The 26,925-nt window shown below is 55.7% G+C and overlaps 2 protein-coding genes across 6 annotated transcripts in view; both read right to left on the bottom strand.

Moving 5' to 3' along the window:
- The window catches only part of LOC123369592 (histone-lysine N-methyltransferase SETD1A-like), a 33,853-nt gene extending 18,032 nt beyond the window's left edge, over positions 1 to 15,821 (bottom strand). For 2 of the 5 annotated variants that reach the window (XM_045015343.1, XM_045015339.1), the window contains exons 1-4: positions 13,557 to 13,687; positions 12,224 to 12,354; positions 8,174 to 8,326; positions 20 to 118 (exon numbers count right to left, since the gene is read on the bottom strand). In XM_045015343.1, the coding sequence (XP_044871278.1) occupies positions 20 to 118; positions 8,174 to 8,311 (237 nt within the window). In that variant the 5' untranslated portion in view covers positions 8,312 to 8,326; positions 12,224 to 12,354; positions 13,557 to 13,687. Of the gene's footprint in view, positions 1 to 19; positions 119 to 8,173; positions 8,327 to 12,223; positions 12,355 to 12,480; positions 12,756 to 13,556; positions 13,688 to 13,746; positions 13,787 to 15,667 lie in introns of those variants that run through there. The other 3 variants (XM_045015340.1, XM_045015342.1, XM_045015341.1) reach the window with 3 other exon arrangements.
- A 4,770-nt stretch (positions 15,822 to 20,591) lies between these two features.
- On the bottom strand, positions 20,592 to 25,175 carry LOC123370431 (protein orai-3-like). Its single transcript, XM_045017006.1, has 3 exons — positions 25,051 to 25,175; positions 24,608 to 25,012; positions 20,592 to 22,686 (listed from the first exon to the last, which is right to left on the bottom strand). Exons 2-3 carry the CDS (start codon positions 24,854 to 24,856, stop codon positions 22,189 to 22,191), a joined length of 747 nt encoding a protein of 248 aa, XP_044872941.1. The 5' UTR covers positions 24,857 to 25,012; positions 25,051 to 25,175; the 3' UTR covers positions 20,592 to 22,188.
- Positions 25,176 to 26,925: the final 1,750 nt, after the last annotated feature.

The raw sequence follows: 26,925 nt of genomic DNA on the forward strand, positions 1-26,925 counted from the left end.
CAAACCCCGCCCTGCTTACCTTGAACTTAGGAACAGGGAGCGACAGGTCTCGGTGCTTGGACCATATCCTGCGTGGCCGGGGGTCCCGTACGTCACCCACAGGAGGATATCCTGAATCCTGGGGGAAAAGGAAGACAGGTTAGCTGGAGGTTACCTTGCAAAGGACCTCAGTGGGTGGCTGGACCAGAAAGATATGGGTGTTAGGACTCCTGGGTTCTACCCTGGGCTCTGGGAGCAGAGTGGAGGCTAATGGCTAGAACAGGGAGCCAGGACTCTTGGGTTCAGTTCCCCTGCTCTCTGGATTGCCTAGGACACAAGACAGCACTCCTGTTTGAACAAGGGCGTGCAATAATTACCCCTAGCTCTGAAGTCACACACTCTCATAAATCCCAGAACACTTTACAAAGGAAGTCAGGCTCACTAGCCCCATTTTACAGAAGGGGAAAACAAGCACAGTGGGAGACAGTGACTTGCCCAGGGTCACCCAACAAGCCAGTGGCAGAGCCAGGAGTAACACTCAGGTCTCCTGAATCCCAGCCCAGTGCTCTACTCACTAGGCTATGCTACCATAACATCCCACCTTCATTTTAAAATGCCAGGGATGGAGAATCTACCATAGCCCTTGGTAAACTGTTCCAACAGTGAATTCCCCTCACTTATGCCTTATTTCCAGTCTGACTGTGTCTAGTTTCCACTTCCAGCCACTGGATTGTGTTAGACCTTTGTCTGCTAGATTGCAGGGCCCATTGTCAAATGTCTGTTCCCAATGGAGAAACTTACAGCAAGGCTCATGGGAATCAGATTTTTATCTGTAAATGTCGCTTTCGCTGTACGCACACAAACTGACAAAAAAATATTGCCTTCAATAATCATCGAAATTTACATATTGGCAAAGTAAGAAAAACGCTGCTTGAGAGTTTTTTTGACATGTGATGCTGACAATGTGTGTTTGAACGGTCATAAACCTTGAACCTTTTGAATGTCAGCGTCTACTGTGAAATAATTATTGTTCCCGCCCCCCATAACTTTACCCGCAACTGTGAAAATCTAAATTGATAAAAATCGAAAGAGCTGCTTTAAAATAAACATGGATCTTATCCATCATAATTATACAAAAAGAAAACCTGACTTCTGCTAAGCCTACTTACAGATGGTTACCCCTTCCCTTTCCCCCAGGGTGGATTTCCCTGCATTTGTTTTAACATGGGGGAATGGCTTTACTCTCGTATAGTACTCTTTACACACTGTAGAAGGATGGCTGTGTTCTCAATCGGCATCCTGCGCATCTTTAGGGGCTAATGTTTGTTTCACAGAGGCAAAATCAGAGCCCTAATCTAGAGAAGTCAAGTTCTCAGCTGCAGCACGCAGGGCTCATCCTCTTATTAAGGGCTCTGGGGAGGGCAATAGGTCAGGTTAATCAAGGATTTTTATCTGAGGTTGCTACTGTTATTGTTATTCCTACTGGCTGTCATGAGCAACTTGAAACCTCGTCAATTTCAGAAGTGGTTTCACAGAGGAACTCTGAATCAGATTGCTAGGTTATGTGGTTTCCCAACCGTGCTACATAGATTCATAGATTCCAGAAGGGATCATTGTGATCGTCTAGTCTGGCCTCCTTCGTAACACAGGCAATAGAACTCCCCTAAAAGAATTCCTAGAGCAGATCTTTTAGAAAAACCATCCAACCTTGATTTTAAAATGGTCAGTGATGGGGAATCCACCACGACCCCTGCTGAATTGTTCCAATGGTTAATTACTCTCACTGTTAAAAATGTACCCTTTAGAAAGGGGTTTCTCTCCCCTCCCTGCTGCTGTGGGAAAGGCGCCAATAAAAACAAGAGCCAGGAAAAGGGCCTGTCAAGGAAGGGAGTGAAACTGACCAGACATAAAGCGATCAAATGAAGGCTGGGAAGGGACATGATTGCTCTCTCTCTATATATATAATCTATAGGGGACATGCTGTTATTTACATATGGGATCTCAGCAATCAGATACCACATGTATATAATCTATCCCCTACCCCAATATGTTATGTTATATAAATATGAACAATCCGGGGATAGATTATATCTATATACAGGCTCTGATTGCTCAGATTATATATTATACAATCTATCCCCATCCCACGATTATATGTATAATCAGATACCCTATACATACTATATACATGGGGGGCGGGGGGATTTGACTGAGGTTGCTTTTAGATATACAGCAGGGGTGGCCAACCTGTGGCTCCGGAGCCACATGCGGCTCTTCAGAAGTTAATATTATCACTTATGTTCTTATTCGGCTCCTTGTATAGGCACCGACTCCGGGGCTGGAGCTACTTTCCAGTGTGCTGGGGGGGTGCTCACTGCTCAATCCCTGGCTCTGCCCCCACTTCGCCCCTTTCCCTGAGCCTGCCGTGCCCTCGCTCCCCCCCTCCGCCCCCCGACCCTCCTGCACACCACCAAACAGCTGATCGCCGGGGCTGCTGGTGGTGGGTGGGAGGCGCTGGGAGCAGGGTAGGGGAGCTGATGCGAGGCTGCTGACGGATTACTGCGGCTCTTTGGCAATGTACATTGGTAAGTTCTGGCTCCTTCTCAGGCTCAGGCTGGCCACCCCTGATATACAGTGTTTCTTTAGGCAGAGATTTTGATGCAATGCACAGTTAGCCTGTGGAATTCACTGCTCTGGGGCCAAGAGCTTGGCAAAATTCTAAGAAGGCCAGAAGATCCATGGTTATAGCAGTAAATATTCAACAGACAGGAGTTTTGCATGGGATATAAACCCTCATGCAAGAGGGTGCAGGCTCTGATGGGGGCTAGGAAGAAATCTGCCCAAGGGGGGCAGGTTATTCCAGAATTGTCCCCTTCCTCTGAAGCAGCTGGTGTTGGCCACTGTTGGAGAAGGGACAGCAACCTAGAGGGGACTGTCAGTCTGACTTGGGGTGGCAGGATACCAGGCTAGATGGGCACACGGGGCTGATCTGAGGAGGTGGGATACCAACCTAGATGGGCCCACAGGGTTGATCTGGAGCAGCAGGGATGGGGGCAGGTGATCTAGATGGGCCCATGTGTCTGATCCAGGGCAGCAGGGAGGGGGTGGGATACTAAACGAGACTGGCCCATGGGTTTGATCCAGGGTGGAAGGGAGGAGGTGTGTATTGGACTAGATGGGCCCATGGGCCTGATCCAGGGCGGCATGGAAAGGGCAGGATACCAAGCTAAATGGGCCCGGGGGGGTCTGATCTGGGCGGGTCAGGGATGGGGAGCAGGATATCAGGCTAGATGGGCCCATGGGTCCAATCTGTGGTGGGCAATTAGGTTTCTAATTACGCATTTGGTTTGAAACCTGTAGCAAAATCTTATCTCTTTGGCCATTGGCAACCACCTAGGGATAAAGGGTTGCCATAGAAAAAAAATCTCAAGAATAAATTGCACAAAACCGTTGAGTTTCAGCTGTGGGGGGACAGACAGACTGGATCAGCTCCATGGGTCCATCTACCCTGGCTTCCTGTCCCCTCTCTGTCCTCCTGGGTCAGACTCATGGGCACATCTAAATCAGCATCACACCTGCTCCCTGTCTCGCTGGATCAGAGCCATCTAGCCTGGGCTCCTGTCTCCCACACGCTTTGGAGAAAAGGGTCTGGCAGACTGGCGGTGGGTTCTGCTCAATTCTGCTGCTGCACAGAGATCTGTGCCATGGGTTTTTAAGCCACACCACTTGTCAGTTATATAAATCTAAATAAAAAATCCTGCGAGGTACAATTACGAGGTAACTTGCCCATAGGTCTATATTGTGGTCGGACCTAAAAGCCAGAGTCACGGCCCAGGCCCCCACTGTGCTAGGTGCTGTACAAAGACAGAATAAAAAGAGGCTCCTGCCCCAGAGAGCTTATGATCGAAGTACAAGACAAGAGACAACAGGTGAAGACAGACAGACAGGCAGATGGGGGAGTACTCTGAGCCAGGATGGTGAGCAGGGCACACCTTTTTGTCAGCATCATGACAAAGGGGAATTTTGAGGAGGGATTTTAAGGACAATGGGGCAGCTTTGCAGCTGTTTATGGGCAGCTCCTCGCAGACAGCAGGGGTAGCCTGGGAGAAAGCCCCAAAGTGCCTGTTTAAAAACATAACAAGTGAGCAGCGGAGGCCATGGGCCGACCAGCAGCAGGAGCAGACATCTCAGAAGCAAATGAGACAGCCTAGATTGGGTGGGGACCGGCCGTGGAAGGGGAAAGCAGCAGTTTATATTTGATGCGATGGAGAAGGGGGGGCTAATGTAGGGATGCAAAGTGCGGGGTGACACAGGCAAAGCGATGGGCTTGGAGAACTCTCTTTGCAGCAGCGTTCTGAATGCACGTGAGCACGGAAAGACTGCATTTGTCAAGGCCAGAGACGAGGACACTGCAACGATCCAGCTGAAATGATGAGAGCCTAAGGGTTGGGTTTCTTCCTCACCTGGAGCAAGCAGAAATTGGCATCTGCCTGATATATCAGGGTTTATACGTCCTCTCTAAGAAAATGTGTCACAGATCCACAGGGTCTGGTCTATGCCCCAGCCTGTGTCCAGTCCCTTGGGAGTGACCCTTTTACAGGCCCAAACCCCACAGGTTCACAAAGTTCCATGGCGGCAGGCTCAGCGCCTCCATGAGTGGGCCTTCGGCACCAGCAATCCCACTCCCTCCTCATGGCTCCCTGCAGCAAATCCAGCCTGTGGGAGGCTGCTACTGGGCCCCTTCCCGTGGATAAAAATCAATGGGTTTTTTTTGTTTTTGTTTTTTTAAATCAGATTTATTTGATTTAAATCTGATTTTTTTTGCTGAAGTGCTTTTTGAGGAAAACACCTATCTAAAGACAGTTTTAATAACGATACATTATAGCTCAGATATCTCCTCATGGAATAGGGATTACAAATTCTAACTCTATAGTATGAGACAATATATTCATGTCATGTTTAAGAAAAGTTTTGTAAATGAGTTCCAATAGTTCATGGATTAGGGATCCCACAGGCTTCTGTAGAGATTATTTAGGTTAATCTTTCTATCTACCCACTGGGACACAGTGCTTAGTCTAGATGATACCAGCAGAGATGCTTAGTTTTGCAGTTCCCAAACTGTGGATTTGTGTCTCCAGAGGTAACTTGCTTGTTAACAGCAAAAATGATGTTAAATAAATATAGAGAAGTGAGAAATAACAGACCTCAACCTTATTGTCCCTCTGCAAATGTGTGTACAGAGAGTCAATCCCTCACCTCTCTCAAAAAGTGCAAACTTTCAGAAAGTTCAGTGAATAGAAGGTTGTTGGGAGCAGAATAGATCTGGCCAAGGAGAAGAAGTCTGGAGATAAATGTGAGAAGGGAGGGACAGGCAGTAGAAACAAAAGTGAAACTGTTTGAGCAGCATATTCCAGTAGTCTTGAGGTCTTTCTGAGTGTAGCCTTCATTGATTTGAGATCTACCATGCCGTTCTCTCCCTAGAAGGGAAAACCTATAATGGCAGCAGGCCGTAAGAGAGACCCAGTTTGGGAATATTTTAATGAAGTTCCTCTACCTGTGGGTAAGACAGGCATGCGTGCAAAATGCAAACAGTGCAACAAAGAAATGCAAGGCCTGGTTGCCTGAATGAAACATCATCATGAGAAGTGTTCCTTCTCAGGAGGAAGCTGCGTTGAAGATGATGAAAGGAATATGTCTGAACATGCAGGATCTTCAGGTTGGTAACAACCAACAAGGACGCACTTTAACGTAGAAATCCATGATTAAATCAAGTCTTCCTGACTAGTGATTTAAATCATGGTTTAGACCAAATCCACCCTGGGGCCCCTCCAGGGCGCAAGGCTCCCAGTCAGTATACGCAGCGACACAAACAGCCTTTTCAAAACCAAGTAATTTATTAGTCACCTGGCTACAGCATCTGATAGTCCTGAGGTTAGCGCAAACAGGCAGAAGTTAAGCCCTAGTCCATTCTAGCTAAGCCAGTGCCACGAGTCAGCCCAGCAGTGAGAGATTCTCGCTGTCACTTTGTCCATCCAGGTGACAGCAGCTGGGGCTAGGAACACAGGGTGACGGCTGCCCCTCGGAGCCTGCCTGCAGAAAGGCAGGCCTGGCGAGAGGACTGCCTCATTTGGCTGCCAGCGATGGACTTAGGGTGGCATGAGCCCAGACAGGGCAGAGCACTGACTTCTCTGGTACTCTACAGAGCCCAGGTGGCATGGAAGAGTTTATCTGGGACTTTGGGTACCCCTGATCTAGCCAGAGGGCTACCCCACCGCAGTGTGGAAGGCATCAGAGGCTGAGCGGATCAGCTGGAGACTAGGAGGGAAACCGAGGGAGAGCCACCGTCATGCCAAACTAGCCATGGAAAAATGTTACACTGATCCAGGAGGGGGGCTGCTTAGTGCTAATGCCAGGCAAAACGTTGATGGGCTCCATGTTTTCTTGAGCTGCCATGTCTCTGTCTGGAGTCACCTGTTGTCTCTTGTCTTGTACTTAGCTTGGCAGCTCTAAGGGGCGGGGACTGTTGTGTCTGTGCAGTGCCTAGCACCATGGGGTCTTGGGCCAGGACTGGGCTCCTACGCGCTACCGTAATACACCTAATAAATCACAGACAGCCCCTAGCACAACAGCCACCTGGTCCAGGACTGGGCTCCTAGAGGTTATGGTGACATAAATAACTACAGCGTCACGCACTTTGTAGCTTCTGTCAGCCAAGCACAATGCCCCCCCCAGGGGCTCCTGACATCCCACCTCCGACCAAGATCTCCGGATAGTCCCCTCTCATCCCCCATATTTCAGGGACTCCTGGCAACCCCCCACCCCCAGTGCTGTGTCTCTCCCCTGCTTCCCCCCTCCAATCTTCCGATGCCAGGGGCTAGGTACGTCCCGCATCTACAAGAGGCTCTTTGTATCCCATGTCCCCCCATTCCTCTGATGCTAGGGGTTGTGTCCCACATTCCCCTCTTCCCCATACCATGGCTGTGTCTCCCCTCCCCACCGATAGCAGGGGCTCTGTGCCCGCCCCCCATGCCTCCTGTGCCATATACCGGGGGTTGCGTGTGCCCCTCCATGTCCCACAGGGGCAGGCCCACAGGGAAAACCACCATGGCCTGCAGTTCAGCAAGAGGGTACGAAAGAGTGATGCCGGGGAGAGGAGAGCTGGGGGCACACGCTCTCTAAAGAGGGCTGGGAGCACAGAAAGAGGCCTGGGAAACGGGACCGTATGGACTGGCGAGAAGATAGCCCCGTTATTCACAGCCCCCAGGGCCGGCCTGGTTGCCACCTAGCATGAGGGCGCAACAATCACTGCTAGTGCGGGAGGCTGAAGGGAGCGAGCAGAGGGCTAGGAGCCGGCTGACCGGCGAATGAAGACAGCCTCTGAGAGGAAGGGCAAGGATAGGTTTGGGAGTGTTTGGATCGCTGGCTTATACCCCAAAAGGAGGTAGATTTGGGGAGCGCTGGGAGCCGGATGACAAACTGAAGGGGAAACTGAGGCAGGGTAGGGCTTTAACAGACATCATGGGAACAATTCTCCTGCTGAGATCTGCAAAAGGTTTTTACAAGTCATCACCCACCCTCGTGTTTTATTGGCTTCAACGCGTGTCCCCGGTGCAGGGCAGCGAGGTACATCAGGAACACACGCACGGTCAGGATGGGGAAAGGAGCAACAGGACTTGATAGGCACAGCACCACTTAACGCCTTGTGGTTTACAACTTGGCCACAATGATATGACAGCAGGTACCACCGCTTTGTGCTTCAGCAGCCCTTTTCACGAGCAGACCCAGTGTGCTTTATCCAGCGCAATCAGTGACCCTCACAAACCCGTCACCGAGCTTTAGCCCTATTTTACACATGAAGAAACTGAGACACAGGGAGGGACGTACCCTAAGTTACACAATGAGACAGAAGGAGGGGAATAGAACCCAGGAGTCCTGGCTCCCAGCCCCCCTGCTCTAACTCACTAGACCCCACCCCCCTCCCAGAGTCCTTGCTCTCAACCTCCACTGCTCTGACGTATTAGCCCACAGGAAGAGGTGAGCAAGTGCTGTCCAGGGTGGGCCTATGCAGTGGGCTAGCACCAGATACTGCCCCAGGCAGAAGGGGAGGGAAGAAGGCTACCCCTTCTCTGTTGGCCAGCCCCCAGCCCCCCAAAGCAGGCAGTGAAGCCCCACTGCCAGCCATGCCTGGACTCACGGGGGCGCTGAAGTGGACTCCATCGTAGCGGTAGACTTTCTGCGGGGCCCGCCGCAGCGCCGGGTCAATGACGAGCTTGTAGCTTCTCCACTGGAAGTTGGGGGCTTTCTGGATGTCACCCCCACTTTCCTGATCCATTATGACTCATTTAAACTGAGAGGGAGATAGAGAGGAGAAAAACCACTATCAGCCATGTAGTATAAACACAGAGTACCCCCCGCTGGCCACCTCTGGGACTCCTCTGCCACACTGCTCGCATCTCCCTCAATCCCAGACACCTCCAGGTCCAGAGAGGAAAGCACCTCTCTAGCCACCCCACCAGACACCCCCCACCCACCAGGAGGGCCCCTCGATCCCAGCAAGCTGGAGACCAACTAGGCTATTGAGTCAAGATTCACCAGGGTTACTGGGGAAGCCGGAAGGATTTCAGAGCGTTCCAAGCCAGAAAGTCCCACTAGATGATCGAGTCTGGCCTCTTGTATAGAATGGACCAATCAGTTTCACCCGGTTCCCCATGTGCTGAGCCCACTGACCTGGGTTAGACCCAGTCCTCGGGAGGCTAAACTAGAGCCCTTCTACCCAACGACAAGTGCTGGGTCCAGATCAGGTGGGAAAACAACCCGCCCCTCTCGGGCTCGAGTCGGACCGGCTCTCCTCCTGCCACAGGGTTGGCACGAAGGCGACTGTATGCCCTGTTCCTGCTGGCCGCCCGCCACCTCGCTGCACTGTGGGCTTGGATCTGGTTTGAGTCAGGCCTGAGCAGATTCTAGACTCAGCCGTTGTGAGAACAGGAAAGATTGAGGGGGCAATAATGCTGGGCTAGATGGACCCAGGGGTCTGATCTGGGATGGCAGGGAGGGGACAGGATACCGGGCTAGATGGGCCCAGGGGTCTGATCCGGGATGGCAGGGAGGGGGCAGGATACCAGGCTAGATGGGCCCTTGGGTCTGATCCGGGATGGCAGGGAGGGGGCAGGATACCGGGCTAGATGGGCCAAGGGGTCTGATCTAGTGTGGTCAGGGATTGGGGTGGGATACTGAGGCCTCTGCAATGGCAGGGAATTGATTAGGTGAGTCGTGCACAGATGATCTCATCAGGTGATCCACACCCTATGCTGCAGATGGAGACAAACCCCACACCCTCACCCCAAGGTTCCTGCCAGTCTGACCCAGAGGAAATTCCTTCCAGATCAGGAACCTGGTGAGCCAGAGCCCACCAGCCATGCAGCTAACCATGGCGAGCTGAGTGAAGCAGGGAGTTCATGACCATTGTCAATCGGTGTTTGAACAGCATCAAAGCCAAGCATGGGGGGAAATTCTTTAGGGTGGGAAAAGAGAACTAGAAGCATCAAGGAAATTCAGGAAAACGTAGGTCAAGTCTTAGGAAATATTTCCCATGAGAGAGGAGTCTAATAACTGATGTTCTCATCTCTCTCACAGGAAAGGACAGGAGCCTCCTCGCTTTGGAGACCAGAAATTAAGAGCCCTGGGTAATAGCCTGTGGGGGACAATCCCACCCCGGGTGAGGAGGGCCTGGATGGGGTGACTCCATCTCTGCTGGGGGAACAGCCAGTGGGGGACGAGCAAGCTGGACCAGCTCTCATCAGTCTAGGCTTTTCCTAGGCCCTGGCATGGGATCGCAAACAGTCTCTAACCTCCCCTGCCTGGCCCAGGTGACATCAGCTCGCTTGCAGGAGCCAGGGGAATCTGGTCCTTTCCTCTACCTGTAAACTGGGGCTCTTGTGAATAGATCCAATTACAGCAACTGCCTGCCTTGGAACTGGTGGGTGGGTTACAAACATGCCTATTAGTCCCTTAACTTTCACTAAGAAGAGTTTGCCTATACAGACATCGCCTGGCACGGAGATGCAGCTGCCTCTGGGGAGAGGTAGCTAGGTAACAGCTGCATAGTGATGCCTCACCTGGTGTTGAGACGCAGCCACTCTGGGGCAGGGCAGCTGGGGAACACCCATGCTGCAAATGCCACACAGAGATCTCTAGTCCAGCGTTGAGAAACTCAGCTACCCCAGTCCAGAGGTGGCTGTAACAGCCGTACAGCAATGCCCCACAGGGATGGCTCGCCTGGCACTGAGATGCAGCCACCTCTGGGGTGGAGCAACTGGATAACAGCTGCACAGTGGCGCTGTATAGGGATAGCTTGCCTGGTGCTCAGATGGAGCAATCTCTGGGGTGGGGCAACTGGATAACAGTCACACCACATAGAGATCACTTGTCTGGCACTGAATTGCAGCCATCTCTTGGGTAAGGCAGCAGGGTAACAGGGCATAATTTAGGACAGGAAGTGTAGAAAAATCCCATGTCCTCATGAAATTGCAAGAGGACTGTTAGGAGGTCAACATGGAATTTGCCCAGGAAAGTCATGACACACAGAGCTACACCTTCACATGTACCCATGAACACTGCACACTTTGAAGCCAAAACGGCAGAGGGGCAGAAGATACCAAGTGGGCTGGGGACGACAGAGTCCTTCAGGTCTATGTCCTCATCTCAACACACTGGACTCCAAGACAGAGTTCATGAGTTACACACACGCTGAGGGGAGCAGTAGAAGTTCAATCACCCTGCTTTTTCCAGCCACAATCAGCCCAGCCCTTATAGCAGCTGTAAAGAGTCAGATACAAATTTAGACGTCAGATCTGGAGACTGAGTGCACACAGTGGGTATAATCTGGGCACTGGCAAGGCAGGCCACCCCAAATCCCCACAGAGCTTATAGGGGATCCGTTTAGAGATCTGGGTTGTTACCAGCACCCCAAGGCTAGAGTGGGGACCATACAAAGAGCAGCACTTCCGTTTCAGTGCGTGTCGCTAGTGGTGCGCCCTGACTTCCATCCTGAACCCCTCAACTCCCTGCTCCACAACCCCCCTAAAGATCAGAATATTCTGTCGATTTTCTACCTCTCCGAAATTTTGCACTAAAACAGCCTAGCTGTTCTTAATGATACTCTCCCACCCATGTGTATGTATATTAAATATACCTGGCACTATAACGTCACATCTGTGAGAGCCACCAACTGAGGATTCCCCCTGGAAAGCTGGGGGTGGGGGAGGATCCCCCTGGGGTATTTTCCAGAGTTCCAAGGAGCCATCTATACCGCCAGGAAATCAAGCAATGCAACCCAGGGCAGCAGATCTGAGCTTCGAAACGTTATCACTTATAGTGAGATAGCATGTGGAGAGCCCCATGCAGGACTGGAGGGTCTCTGCCCCTGGGCTGGGTGCCCTCCCAATGAAGATCACGGACTCCCAGTGCACCGGGTGCCAAGCAGACACACAGGGAGAGACAGTCCCTTCCCCAAACCACTCACAGCCTAGACAGAAACGGCCAGAACAGAGATGGGAGGCTATTGTTGTGCTGGGCGCCTCAAAGACCCCCCACCTTGAGCAAAATTGGGGTCCCCCCATCGTGCTGGGAGCCGCACAGATGCCCCCATCCCGATCCCATGGGGCATCGCTACATGAATGCAGATGTGCAAACCCAGTCCGGCACTGCAAGATACCTTCGCAAACAGTGCCTTGTCTGAGTACCATCCTACACAGGACATGCTAGGCACGATCAGATGGGGCAACACCCACTCCTGCCCCTTGGGAAGGAAGGTGTTTGTTAGGGTGACCAGCTAGCAAGTGTGAAAACTTGGGACAGGAGGTGGAGGGTAATAGGTGCCTATATAAGAAAAAGCCCCAAATATTGGGAAGGTCCCTATAAAATCGGGACATCTAGTCACCCTAATGTCTGTGCATCCCCAGGGCAGGCACAGCCTGGGCAGTGGGAGGGAGAGCACAGGTACAGAAGCCTGATTCCTGCCAGCAGGGGACAACACTACACACACACACACACACACACACACACACACTTCCCTCCAGCAGGAGACAGAGCTACACACCCACAGGGCTCCAATTCCTCCAGCAGGGGGCAGTACCATCCACCCACCCTGATTCCCTCAAGCCGGAATTCCCAACCCCACCAGGGTGCCTCAACCCAGCCCAGAAAATCAAATCCAGTTTGGTAGGAGATAGGTATGAAATCGTACCTGTTATGGATGATTTGTTTTGGGCTCTTGATAGCAACGAAAGAAGACGTGTGTCTGTAAATGCGGCAGGCTTCTTTCCAATGCAACGGGGCAGATGTTTAGTCCATAACGCTGAGTGGAGCCTCAAAGAACTGGGAGGGAAGCAAAGGAAATGGGGGTTAAGCCTCAGAGAAATAAAGAGTGACGGGGGGAGGGGGGGGGGTTATGCAGTGTATTACAGAGGATGCATCCAGAACATACAAACAGTGGTGCCCTACCATGTGAGGGGGCAACTGTACTGGAGTCAGGACTCCTGGGTCCTATCCCCAGATCTGGAAGGGGAGTGAGATCTAGTGGGTTTGACAGGAAGGGCTGGGAGGCAGGACTCCTGGGTTCAATTCCAAGCTCCTGTATGATATCAGAGTTTCCAACCTACTTGTCTACCAGCAAAAATAAATTAAAAAAATGAAGAGATTCAAAAGACAAAACTGAAACCCAGGTTAAAAGTTATTTCACGATCTGGCATCTGCGACCTGATCAAACCCTCTCAAGCCAGCTGCTGAGAAGGGCAGGCTCATGAGATAGGTAAGACAGCACTACGGTGATGGGCTGCAGCATGAAACCCTAAAACAGGCCTCTGGCAGTAGAGAGCTCTCCAGAGGCCAGCTCCGAATTTTGTAAAGCCGCTGTTTCCAAAGCGTCTCTAAGCCCGGAAGCTGTAATGCAGGACAGCAGCTCGCTCTTCTACGGCCCCCTTCACCCAAAACGCTAACCTAGCCACCCCCATTACCATCCCTGCTTTAGGTGTGAGGAACCAGAGGCACAAAGTGGCACAGAGTCAAAGCTATGCAGCAGATCAATGGCAGAGCCAAAAAAGAACCAGGGATTCCTGACTCCCGGCCTCCACCTCCTTCCATCATTATAGAGCAAACCCACTTCCAGAGCTGGAAACCGGAGTCCAGACTCCGAGCCCCCCTGCTCTAACCGACCCGACCCCACTCCCCTCCTAGAACCAGGGCAGAACCCAGAAGCTCGGACTCCCAGTCCCCCACCTCCAACCACTCTAGTGTCTGCAGCCTCTGCCTACAGGACAGCAGCTCTCGCAAAGCACAGCCAGCCGGGGCAGGCCTATGGCAGGAGCCAAAGCAGGGGTAACTGTGCTACCACCACCACCACCAAGGGGGTAAATGAAGTCAGCCTGGAGCAGGTACCCAGTGAGAGGGCAGGGGGAGACAGGGACCTTCCATCTGAGCCCACAGGGAGCTGGCGGGGAGCGGGCAGTGCCCCGGGATCACACCCCAGACTGGCACTAAAGCCAAGGAATGAAGGGGACAAAGTCCACTCCTGCTTTTACCTTGGTGCCCACTGCAAGCTCCAGGGATGCCACCTGGTATAACTCTCTCCCCGCCCCCCCAGCACTGCCCGTATCCTTAAACTCAGGGCCCAGGCATCACCCTTGCCCCACGTCCCACCCGGAGCGCTCGGCAGCTCCCTCCCACTGGCAGGGCCCTTCCCCAACCCAGCACCACGTAGGGCACCCTCACCCCACAGGCTTTTCCCACTTCAGTGTCCCCTGTCGTCCCCCCCATCTGCAGCAGGCCTTCCCCTCAGGTCTCCCCCCTTGTGTCCCTATCCCCCTCCCCTCAATTCCCCCTCCACCCAACTCCTATGACCTCCTGATCTCCCCCATCCCAGGGGCTTCCCCCACCTTAGTGCTTCCCTTAGATTCCACCCCCCCCCATCTCTCTGATCCTCTCACCCCACCCCCTATCAGGAGCCTCAGCTCCCCGTCCCCTTCCAATGGTCTCCTCAGCTCCCCCCAAGATCTCTACCACTCAGGACCCCTCCCCGGGGCCTCCCCCACCACGTCATCTCCCCCACGTTCCCCATCCCAGTTCACCGCTAATCCTTGCCGAACTCCCAAAACCAACCTCTCAACTCCCTCCTCAACTCCCCCATTTTCCCCACACTCCCATATGCCCCCCCCCGCATCACCTTCCTCCCCCACGGGCCTCCCAGCTCCCCTCCCCTCAGGTGACCCCTGCCTCCCCCCTCAGCTCCCTCCCCTTTTTTGAGCCTGTCCCCTCAGAAACCCCCAAAGCCCACCCCTCAGCTCCCCCCCCCCGAGCCCTTCCCCAAACCCCCCAGCTTCCACCCCTGAGCCCTCCCTTTCCAGGGGATGCCCAGTCTCCCCAGAGACCTCAGCTCCCCCGCCCCACCCCCCACACCCCTAGAGAACCACTTCTCCGAGCCTCCCTCCCCCACCCAGCCAGGGGCCCCCAGAGACATCAGCTCCCCCTCCCCCCACACCCCTGGAGAACCTCTTCCCTGAGCCTCCCTCCCCCACCCAACCAGGGGCCCCCCCAGAGACCTCAGCTCCCCCGCCCCACCCCCCACACCCCTAGAGAACCACTTCTCCGAGCCTCCCTCCCCCACCCAGCCAGGGGCCCCCAGAGACATCAGCTCCCCCTCCCCCCACACCCCTGGAGAACCTCTTCCCTGAGCCTCCCTCCCCCACCCACCCAGGGGCCCCCCCAGAGACCTCAGCTCCCCCGCCCCCCACACCCCTGGAGAACCACTTCTCCGAGCCTCCCTCCCCCACCCAACCAGGGGCCCCCCAGAGACCTCAGCTCCCCCTCCCCCCACACCCCTGGAGAACCTCTTCTCCGAGCCTCCCTCCCCCACCCAACCAGGGGGGCCCCAGAGACCTCAGCTCCCCCGCCCCCCACACCCCTAGAGAACCTCTTCCCTGAGCCTCCCTCCCCCACCCAACCAGGGGGGCCCCAGAGACCTCAGCTCCCCCTCCCCCCACACCCCTGGAGAACCTCTTCCCTGAGCCTCCCCCCACCCAACCAGGGCCCCCCCAGAGACCTCCCCTCCCCCTCCCCCCACACCCCTGGAGAACCTCTTCCCTGAGCCGCCCTCCCCCCCAACCAGGGGGGCCCCAGAGACCTCAGCTCCCCCTCCCCCCACACCCCTGGAGAACCTCTTCCCTGAGCCTCCCTCCCCCACCCAACCAGGGGCCCCCCAGAGACCTCAGCTCCCCTCCCCCCCCACACCCTGGAGAACCTCTTCCCTGAGCCTCCCTCCCCCCCAACCAGGGGCCCCCCAGAGACCTCAGCTCCCCCTCCCCCCACACCCCTGGAGAACCTCTTCCCTGAGCCTCCCTCCCCCACCCAACCAGGGGCCCCCCAGAGACCTCAGCTCCCCCTCCCCCCACACCCCTAGAGAACCTCTTCCCTGAGCCTCCCTCCCCCACCAACCAGGGGGGCCCCAGAGACATCAGCTCCCCCGCCCCCCCCCCAGCATCCTCTCCCCCAGCCGCCCCTCAGGGGACCCCGCCCCCCCTCAGCCCATCCCCCGGCTGTAACCGTCCCCCCGCGCGCCGCTCCTCACCCGCCGCCCGGCCCGGCCCGGCCCCGCCCCCCTCGGGGACCCCGCGCGCGCGCCCCCCGCCGCGCTCACCTCGCTGCTCCCGGCCCCTCCCCCCCCGCGCGCGCGGCCTCCTCGCTCGGCGAACAGGGGGGGCCCGCTACTGCCGCTGCCGCCGCCGCAGACAGGGAGAGGGGGCGGGGCCAACGGCCGACGTCCCGTCGGCTCGCGCGAGAGTTCCCGCCGCCTCGCTCCCCCCTTCCACTCCTGGCTCCGGCTCTGTGTGTTCGCCTCCGCACTTTCGACGCCGGAAATAAGAACTACTCGCCTCCGCTAGAGGGGGACTCTGGCTGTAAAGCCGCCCTCCTCCCTCTCTCTCGTTCTATAGTGGGGCGATTATTTCTCTCTCTCTCTCTCACCCCAAGCTCGGGAGCGGTGACGAATCCGCGGAAGAGAAACCGCAGCTAGCCCCACAGAAGGGAAGGAGAGAGGCGCATTTTCGCCGCGGAATGGCCTAAATTTAAATATATTTACATAATAAATCGTAACGTAGCGGAGGGGGCAAAAGGAAGAACGCGAGTCGCTCTGATGCACCGCGCTATTTTTTTGAAGGGGATAATTGGAGATAGAAGAATTGAATCAGCTCTGGTGAAATCGCAGCTAGTTCCTAGAGGGAATGTAGGACCTCAGAACTTTCGTCATGAGATGGAATAAAAATCAAAACATTTAAATGAGTAATTAGAACGTTAGTAACATGTAAAAGGAGGAAAGAAATGTCCCCCGGGTCATATTATTTTTAAAGATGGGGAGAATGGTATGTTCACGGAACGAATCTGGACTAGCGAAATCGCAGCTAGGGGAAGAGAGTGTTATTTGACTCCAGCACTTTCGCCATAGCGGTGCAATGTATTTAAGGTTTCAGAGTAGCAGCCGTGTTAGTCTGTATCCGCAAAAAAAATCAGGAGTATAGTCTTTAAGGTGCCACAAGTACTCCTGTTTTTTTTTCAATGTATTTAAATACATCTAAATATTTAATTACAGCAGCATAGAAAAGCCAACAGGAGGCAAATGAGCCCTGTCCCACCTCCCATTGGCTCATAATACTTTTATAAAGGGGAGAATGGGAGAGGCAGGATTGAATCTACTTTGGTGACATCATAGCTTGTTCCTAGGCAAGAAAGGAGGAATTATTCAAACTGCACTTTCGCCAGATGACGGAATATATTTAAATCTATATTTAATAATTTATTACACAATGTAGGAAATCCAATAAAAGGAATTAAATCCCCAGTATATCATATTTTATATTGGGGAAATAGGAGATTGAGGAAGGGAAGGGAAACCTAGTAGTTTATTTGTGCCCCACACTTTCGTCATATGATTAAATATATTTGATTACTTTTACATAATTGTTTATACCGTAAGAACAGAGCCAATAGGACGAAAATGACCCCATCCTCCAAAAAAAATCACCATATTATTTGTGCGGAGGGAAATGAGAGGTTCAAGTATTTAATCTGCTTTGGCAAAATGTCAGCTAATTCCATAGAAGGGAGGGTGGGAAAAGAGAGTCGGTTATTCACACCTTGCACTTTCACTATGAAATAGAAGTTTAAATATATTAAAGTACAATGCTAGATCAGAATTAGAGGGAGGCAAATGAGTCCATTGATTACATAATATTATTTAAAAGGAAGTAATTGGATATCACAGGATTGAATCTGCATACGCGAAATCACAGCGAGTTCCAGTGGCTGGGGGAATCCTAGGGGATTGATTTGTCTACCGCACTTTCGCCACGGGGTGCAACAAATTATGATACATTCAAATAAATAACTTCCTCCCTTTAAAAGGTCACGAATAGGAGAGGAATCAGCTCCTGAATTAACATATTATTTAATTTTAAAGGTTATGCCGAATCTGCTAAAGCCAACTACAGCTGGAGCCAAGTAGAAATGAAAGGAAGAAGGAGAAAAAAAACGACTCTCTCATCCGCTGCCAGCACTTTTGTCACAGGGTAGAAAAATCATTTAATTAATTAAAGTTAAACAACATCAGAGAGCAGAAATTCAACCACTACTTCACTAACTTTTTTTTTTAAGGCCAAGGGTAAATTGTGCGGAATCTACACAGCTAATCCATCACCTGACATTTTCCCCCTAAGGAAGGCAGTAAAAAAAACAGTGACTCACCTTCAGCACTTTCTTCATTGTGAAAAATGTAAATAAATTGAAATAAATATAAGTAATTAATAAAACCATCCAAAATCTCATGAGATGCCAAATAAAATGCTAATTTATCAAGGCTGATTTTTTGTTATGTACTTGATAGAGGAGAAGCGGGAGTCTGTTGAATCTGCTGGTGCCCTTCCATAGGCTCAATTACAACTTCCTGAGACCTATCTTGTGCCCTCTGGGACCAATTTTGCACCCTGTGACCTATTTTTTGATAGCCGAAAGCACTTTCAAAACAACAATTAATTACCAGTCTCCCTATTTTTTTAATCAGCCCCACCCATTCACATTTAGAGGAGTAGTCCTTTGATTACAAATGGTTCAATATATTTCCACATGTAGTTTTCACAAGTGTTGAATCTACTGTCCTCAATGCACACACCTGTTGCAGCATTGCCACAAAGAGTAAACACAGCATTGAATGCAAGGAGATGCTCGAGGTGCCTCTAGCTAGTCTCCTCCTTAATGTACATGTTATACCAGTCCCCCTAGACACCCACCAGCAAGCTGCATTCTGAGTCCTGCCCATCTTTATTTAGTGGGTGGGGTAATAAACTCATTGTACCCAAGATCTGCCACCAATAGGCATATTAACATTGCACAGGGACAATATGCAGATAGCACCCACAGATGCCCCCCCCCCAGCAGATTCAACCACACGTTAGGGTTGGGACATGTATAAATAAGTCTTGTTGCCACATAAAGGTGGATGGAGCATAGATGGAGAAGGCCATGCCCACTTATTAACAAAAGTGGCCCTCCTAACCAGCCGCTGACCCTGGTGTAGCGCTAAAGGCCACTTAGTGGTCTTTGTCCTTTACTAACCTCCCTATTTAACTCAAACACCTGCCAACCACTGGTGAGAAAAGTTTGTTATGTGAAATACCCAACATGGTTTCAATTTAAGGTTATGACAGCCCTAATCCATCTCTCTGGGGACTCCTAGGAGACTCCCGGCCAACAGGGGTAGGCAAAGTACAGTTTGTTCCAAGACTAAAGTGACATGAATTACAAAACTCCGTCAGGGCTTGTGTATGCAGAGGAAGGCAGCAAAAAAAAAAAAAAAGTGATACACACATAGGGTGACCAGATCGCAAATGTGAAAAATCAGGACAAGGGTGGGGGATTGCTCAGTGGTTTGAGTATTGGCCTGCTAACCCCAGGGTTGTGAGTTCAATCCTTGAGGGGGCCATTTAGGGAACTGGGGTAAAAAACTGTCTGGTCCTGCTTTGAGCAGGGGGTTGGACTAGATACCTCCTGAGGTCCCTTTCAACTGATATTCTAATAGGCACCTATATAAGAAAAAGCCCCAAATGTCAGGACAGTTCCTATAAAATCAGGACATCTGGTTACCCTACACAACCACATTGTGACAATCATTCTTGTGGTGAAGCCACCAGACAGAGCTGGGGTCTCTGCTCATCTCCCCCACAGCCTCCCTCTGGGACTTTAGCCCAATCACTGAATCGCTCTGGGCCTCAGTTTCCCTATCTGTGAAGTGGGAAGAATGATCCTCCCTTGATCTATTTAGAACACAAGCTCCCTGGGACACAGATTGTCTCTGCAGTATAACAGGGATCCTGATCTCAGTCAGGGGCCGTAGGAAAACACAGCATGACAAAGAATGAGAGGAAGTAGAAATAACTAATAGCAACACTGTATTTGATTTTCCTTGTTGCCGGTCACCTCGCCAATCACCTGGTGTAAATGACTCACTTCCCCCACCAGAGGGCAGCAGTCACCCAGATATTTCAGACCTACCTTAAAACCATCTTGCCACCCACAAACTTTTCTGCCCTTTGGGGTTCCCTCTGGCCCTGAGCCAGCTGGTTCCCAGCCAGAGGCCGGGATGGGAGCTGGCATCCCCTAGAGGGGAAAGGCCCCAGGCCCGTTCCTCAGCCCCTGGAGCCAGCCAGTCCCCTGCCCTGGGGCCCCCTACAAGGGAAAGGGCCCGTGCCCCATTCCCCAGCTAAAGTTTCGCACTGAACAGCTGTTAATTCATTTTCTCCACCCCTGACTAGTCCAGACCTGAGTTCAGCCCTGGGGGTTTCGGTTCATGGCGTCCCTAAAACCAGGCACACGCCCTAAACCTGCCCCTCCCCGAGTCTCACCGACACCCCCTTGCTGGGAAAGGCCGGGCCTGGAGTAGCTAGGAGCACCCCCCACAGCCAGCGCTCCTGCCCTGCTCCCCACAGCACCCCCTGCTGGGCGAGGCTGGCCTGGCAACAGCCGCTTCTATCCTCTGCCAGACTCCACTGCAGCCCATGGCAGAGGCAGCCTGGCCCTTCGGGCTCCATTTCCCAGGCTCCCCTCTCGCTCTGGCCCTGGGCCCAGCTTCCCCCTCCTTCTCTGGCCAGCAGTGTCTACTTCCAGGCAGGGTAAATGTTATTCTGGATCGGGGGCAGGGGGCATCAACAGAGTCTGTCCCAACTCAGGGCTCAGCCTGCTACGGGGTGGGGGGAGATGCAGATTCCCCCTGCAAGAACCCAGGAGTCCTGGCTCCCAGCCCCCTGCTCTAACCCAATAAACCCCAACCCCATCCCAGAGCCGGGGAGAGAACCCAGGAGTCCTGGCTCCCAGCCCCCTGCTCTGACCCAATAACCCCCAGCCCCGTCCCAGAGCCGGGGAGAGAACCCAGGAGTCCTGGCTCCCAGCCCCTCTGGTGGGAGTTGGGGCCATGCATGCGGGCCCGGCTGTTAGCCAGAGACCGCTTTGCCACCAGAGAACCACCTGCGTCTACAATCGCCCCAGGGCTGCCCCTGCAAATAACTCTGCAGCCGGGCCCTTTGCCAAAGACAATCGTTTATTTACAAACTGCAAAAAAAAATGACAGGCACAAAAATACCAGAAAATCCACCAGCAGAGCCCATGGGGCTGGAGCCAGCCACAATCCCTGGTGCAGGACCGAACTGTCAGCATCAGAGGGCCCTGACCACTAGACCCCACTCCCCTCCCAGCACCAGGCTGCTGCTGATTGTAAGGCACTGCAGTATGGCTGTGAATGGCTCTGCAGACGTTAATTTGTCAGGATCTCTTGCACAAGGTTCTGTCCTTCCAGCTAAAACACACTTCTCTGCTCGCCCTCCTGCAGGGTGGAGCACACAATATTATAGGCCCTACACAAAGCACTTGCAGTTTGTTTCCATTAAGCTAGTTGCCCGCACATTGGCTGAATGTGTGACAAAATATTATAGGCCCTACAAAAACACTGGCTGGCTGTTTCGGTTAAGCAGCTGGCTGGACCTGCAACACCACGTTATTACAGGTCCTACCAAAAACACTGATTTGGCAAAGCAAGATGGGCTCCCCTCCCATCCGCAATCAATGCCGCATATCGTAGGTCCTACAAAAATATAGTCTGCTTTGCTCTGCTTAAGGACCTGTCCCCCTGTTCCTGCTTGACAGAAGCCAAGCACAAGACATATTACAGGTCCTACAGAGCTGGCTTTTGTTTTGGTTTAGCAATGGGTGTTGTCCTCTGCTGGGACAGGGTAGGGACCATATTATCAGAGGGCCTACATTAACGCTAGCTCCTGTTTTGTTCTCTGCAGTGGAGCTCTGGCTGTGGCTAGAGAGCAAAGGTTGCTATATCAGCTAGTTAGTCATTAATTTTATTTAATGACGAGTGGGGAAAAGGACACAGGGCACGGGCTCCAATCCAGCCCCGGGGAGAGGGACTGGCTGGCTTAGAGGGACACAGGGCCTCATCATACCAACCCCCCAGCCCTGTCCTGGAGGGCTGGTATGACATGAGTTGGCTGGGCCTCAGCCCAGGTGCCTCTGGGATAAGCGCCCGCTCCCCATAGCCGCCATGGGCTGGAGAGGCCGTCGCTGCTGAGATCCCCCCCTAGGGGGCAGCGCTGAAGCAATGTGGCTGAGAATAACCCCCCGACATCTACCCCAGCTCCGGGACCGCTGTACCTGAATGGTGGCTGAGCCCCAGATCTGTGTATGCCCCACTGCAGACCCCAGCTTGGCCGTATCTGTGTCTACACATTCCCCCGATCTGTACCTGCGCGCCCCACACCGCACCCACCCCCCACCTTGCCAGGACGAGCCGCCGGCCAGGCGCCATTACCAGCAGGGGAAGCACGGCCGGGAAGGAGAGGGGACAGGGAGTGGTTCTCCCAGCTGGCATCTCCTGGGCAGTGCCTGGTCAGGCCGGAGAAACCAGCCCCACTGGCGGCGAGATACGGAAAACCCAGCCCGAAAGCAGCAGAGGCAGGAGGAGGAGACAGCTGGGCACGACCCCAGCTGTGGATCATCCCCCAGCCAGCAGCCGTCTCAAGCAGCCACCGTCTTCCGGCCATCCCCAGGGGAACCCGCCAGCTCCAGGTGGCCCCTGCAGCCGGGAGCCGGGGTGGGGGAGAGGATCCGGCCTCACACAGTTTGCACCGCGGTGGCCTCCCCGTCCAGCTGGTACTTAATCTTGCTGAGCTCCTCCAGCTCCTGCTGGTGCCGGTCGGTCTTGTGGCTCACCAGCGAGCGGTAGAAATGGAGGGCGAACACCACGAACACCACCCCCACCGGCACCATGATGACGGTGGAGGCCACGGCGGCGTCCCTGCCGCCGCCGCCCACGGGCATGAACTTGACCCAGCAGATGAGCACCACCTCGGTGAGGAAGAGGAAGATGCCCAGGGCGGTGGAGAAGCCCCAGGCCAGCTCGATGTAGCGGTGCATGCGCTCGTGGGGCGACTCGTTGACCGAGTTGAGGTTGTGGATGTTGCTGACGGCCTCGATGTTGGGCAGGATGCAGGTGCTGACCATGAGGGCGAAGAGGTGCACGGCCACCAGCACCGTCGTGCAGACGCTGAAAGCGACCAGCAGCCCCGGCGGGTAGTCGTAGTCCTCCAGCTGCACCTCCACCATCGCCACCTGCAGGGGGCACCAGAAACGCCGTCAGACCCGCTCCTGGCTCGTGTAAGCGAGCCAGGCCCCCCCCCCCGGGGCTGGATCGGGGCCAGCGCCCCCTAGAGGGGAAAGGCCCCATACCCATTCCCCACCCCCCTGAGCCAGCCCATCCCCCGCCCTGGGCCCAGATCGGGGCCAGCGCCCCTAGAGGGGAAAGGCCCCAGGTCCCCTCCCCCACTCCTTTAGCACATCACAGCTAGAGCCAAATTCCTTTCCCAGCTGCTCTGGGGTGCAGGGCGGGCTCAGCAAACACCAAATATTTCCCGGCTCTGACAGCTCAGTCACTGTGTTTAATGCAGTCTCAGGCGGGGGGAACGGAGGCAGGAGGGCAGCATAATAAAGCTTGTGTTTCACCCGCATGGCAGGGGGTGGCTGGGCGCAGTGTTGCAGAGAGTGGGGGGTTTGGCAGGGGCACAAAGTGGGTCTTGGAGCCTGGCCCAGCCCAGGGGCACTGGGCGAAGCAGGGACGGGGGGGGGTCACATTCATGGGGTAGCGCCAGAGGGAGACACTGCCGGGGGGGCAGTGAGCAGGATCTGCCATCCTGGGCCCTTCATCCCAGCCCCCAGAAGGGAGGGGGGCAGCTTCCAGAGGGGGGGGTTAACCCTCACAGTGCCAGAAGGGTCACAACCCCACCCCGAGGCAAGAGGGGAGTAAATAGGAAGCCAGAACATGGGACCGGGGAGCCAGGACTCCTGGGTTCTAACCCTGCCTCTGGGAGACGGGTTGTGTGGGCAGCGCTGCCCCCTACTGGAGGGGATCAGGAGTGCAGGTGTTTCCCAGACGGGTGGCCAACAAATTGCCACCACCCCCAGGGGGCTGGATAAGAGCCGGTGCCCCCTAGAGGGGAGAGGCTCCAGGCCCCATCCCCAGGCTGCAGCAGTAGGTTCCAGATGTCCCCCGCCCGCCCCATCCTAACCAGTTGCTGCGGTTACAGGAGTGAGATCAGGGTGGAAGCAAAATTATCTTCCCAGAGAGACAGGAGAGCCTTGGAGGGGAAAGATCAGGGATCCAGGGCTGGGCTAGCAGGGGGCTGTGGGTCAGGAGTGAGGGGCACCGGCAGGGCTGGGCTGGCAGGGGGCTGCGGGTCAGGAGTGAGGGGCACCGGCAGAGCTAGCAGGGGGCTGCGGGTCGGGAGTGAGGGGCACCGGCAGAGCTGGGGGGGGCAGGGGGCTGCGGGTCGGGAGTGAGGGGCACCGGCAGGGCTGGGGGGGCAGGGGGCTGCGGGTCGGGAGTGAGGGGCACCGGCAGAGCTGGCGGGGGAGGGGCTGTCTTATCTTGTTGCCAGGTCTGTCAGTGTCACATCCGCTGGCACGTGCCACTGCCCTGGGCTCAATTAACCACAATCAACACGTGGGCCCTGGCCCCAGCTGTGGACGGAGGGGAAGGAAAGGAGGTTACCGGTTACCAGGCTAGCTGGAGGGGGAGGGGCAGATCTGGGCCTGTCTGACAGTCCTCATGGCCCCCCCGACACCCCTGCCAGAGCCAGGGATGGAACCCAGGCGTCCTGGCTCCGTGTCCTCAGTGAATTATTCCCCAGCCCTGGGTACTAGCCCTGACCACTAACAGGCCTGTGACCCCCCAACGCAGCTAGTCAGGACTCCTGGGTTCCATCCCCAGCTGTGGGAGGGCAGTGGGGTCCAGTGGTTAGAGCGGGGTGGGGGCTGGGTGCCCCGATGCCTGGGTTCTATCTCTGGGGAGGGAAGGGGAGTGGTGCCTAGTGGTCAGAGCAGGGAACTGGGAGCCAGGACTCCTGGGTTCTCTCCCGGCTCTGGGAGGGGAGTGGTGCCTAGTGGTTAGAGGAGGGGGGCTGGGAGCCAGGACTCCTGGGTTCTCTCCCAGCTCTGGGAGGGGAGTGGGGCCTAGTGGGTGCCGGGCGCCGCTCACCATGGCGAAGCCGGAGAGCAGGGCCGAGGTGCGACTTGAGGCCTTGAGCTTGGCGCGGCTGAGGTAGAGACGGCGCCAGTTGAGGGCGTGCAGCGAGTGCTGGTTGGCACCCATCAGCTCCAGGTAGCTGTGCCGCACGAACTCCCGGTAGGTGGGGGAGACCCCCAGCGTGTCCGCCGCCTCCGGGTTCAGGGGCTCCCGCTCCCCCTCACCTCCCGGCTCCCCCTCGGCGCCCCCGCCGGCCTGCATCGGGACCCCGGGCAATGGGGGGGTCAGACCCCAGGGGAGCTCACCCGTCACCCAGGGCCAATGAGAGACCTCAGGCAGGGGAGGGGAAAGGGGGGGCCGGGGGGCCCTGCTCAAGGAAGGGGGAACGGGATGGGAGAGACCTCCAGGGGCAGGGGCAACCAGAGAGCCCGGGGGGGGGGGGGGAGAAGAGGGGCCGGGGCCGGGAGCTTTACCAGGAAGCAGAGGGAAAGGAGCAGAGAGAAGGGCCCGGGTGGGGGGACCCGGGATCGGAGGGGGCCTGTTCCGGGAGGTCCAAGGGGGAAGTGCCAGGGGGGGCTGTTCCAGGAGCGGGAGCAGAGGGAAGGCCCCGGGGGGGGCCCTGCAGGAGGGGGCCGGAGGGGCGCTGTCCCGGGGGGTCCCTGCAGGAGGAGGCCGGGGGGGCGCTGTCCCGGGGGGGACCCGGGATCGGAGGGGGCCGGGGGGGCGCGGTCCCGGGGGCGGCCCTGCAAGAAAGGGACGGGGGTCCCTGCAGGAGGGGGCCGGGGGGGGCGCTGTCCCGGTGGGGAACCCGGGATCGGAGGGGGCCGGGGGGGGAGGTGTCCCGGGGGGGGCCCGGGATCGGAGGGGGCCGGGGGGGGCGCTGCAGGAGGGGCCGGGGGGGCGCTGTCCCGGGGGGTCCCTGCAGGAGGGGGCCGGGGGGGGCGCTGTCCCGGGGGGGGGACCCGGGATCGGAGGGGGCCGGGGGGGGCGCTGTCCCGGGGGGGGCCCGGGATCGGATGGGGCCGGGGGGGCGCTGTCCCGGGGGGGGACCCGGGATCGGAGGGGGCCGGGGGGGCGCTGTCCCGGGGAAGCGGGGCTGGAACCTGCGGGGCTCGCAGCTGACGCCCGGGTGCGCGGCTCCGGCAGCCGCGGCGGGGAAGGGCCGGGCCAGGCCGGGCGGGGCGGGGGCAGCCGGGCGGGGCTGTCCCGTCCCGTCCCGGGCGGAGTTTTATAAAGGGGAAGCGGCCGCCGGAGGGGGGAGGGGCGGGAAGGGGCGGAGCTTCCGCTGGGGACACCCCGCCCCCCCAGCACCCGGGCAGGGGTCCGAGGGCGAGATAAAGGGGCGGGGTGGGGGGCAGGTTTATCGATGGGGTGGATGGGGGGCGGGGGGGGGTATTTAGGGGGCGGGGCCGGATGCAGGGATTTCCCTACCCCCCCCCCCATTTCCGCAACCCCCCCCCCCCAGTTTTGCGGACTAGTTACATGCAGTGTTGCCAATTTGGTGATTGTTTGGCAATTTGGATTGAAATGGAACCAGTAACACACACTTGCAAAGCAATATACAGGGTGTGATAAACTACCCGTGTCTGGGGAGGATCATGGGTTTGAAAAGTGGCCCCATAGACTGGCTCCCTTCCAGGGCTGCTGTGTTTTCGGACCCTGTCAGAGCATCCTGCCGGCGATGTTGGCCAACCTCATCCTATCAGCTGATGATGTGTAAGCAAAGTGAGCTCTCCCTGAGGGCCTGCGATGAGCTGGGGCTGGGGCGAAAGGCTTCAGGACCAGATTGTATTTTCCTTCACACCTCATCTACCTGGGTATCCAGCACACAGAGCTGTGCTGCCCAAGTGAGAGGTTTTGGCTGGGGTTGGGTTACAAATCACCCGGATGCGGGGGGTAAAGAAATGTTCTTATTGCCTGAGTATCGGGCAGTAGAACTGTATTAGCCTGTGCTGATTGAGGGCATCGAGAGAGGGTGGGGACCTGTCCCCCTCCACCGTTTAAAGACAGAGCTGATTAGGCTCCATAGAGAGTCTTTGGTTCTGTTAAGTGACCACGGCAGCTGCAATCACTGACAATCAGGTCTAAGTGCTTAGTCCTGCTGTGGGGACAGTGTCCCTGTGGAAGAGAGGGCCCAGCCCGCACTAGCAGCGAGGTTCCCCCACTGAGAGCTCAGCTGAAATCACCGAGAGCTGGTGGAACCTCAAGAGCCCAACTCGCAGAGCTCACAGCGGCAGGTGGCAGCCGAGGGTGACGGCGCAGGGCCATTGGCAACAGAGCGATGGAGTGAACGTGGCGCAACGAACAGCCGTGGCCAGAGCGAACAGTGA

The sequence above is a fragment of the Mauremys mutica genome, chromosome 4, assembly GCF_020497125.1.
Source record: "Mauremys mutica isolate MM-2020 ecotype Southern chromosome 4, ASM2049712v1, whole genome shotgun sequence".
Classification (NCBI taxonomy): Eukaryota; Metazoa; Chordata; order Testudines; family Geoemydidae; genus Mauremys; species Mauremys mutica.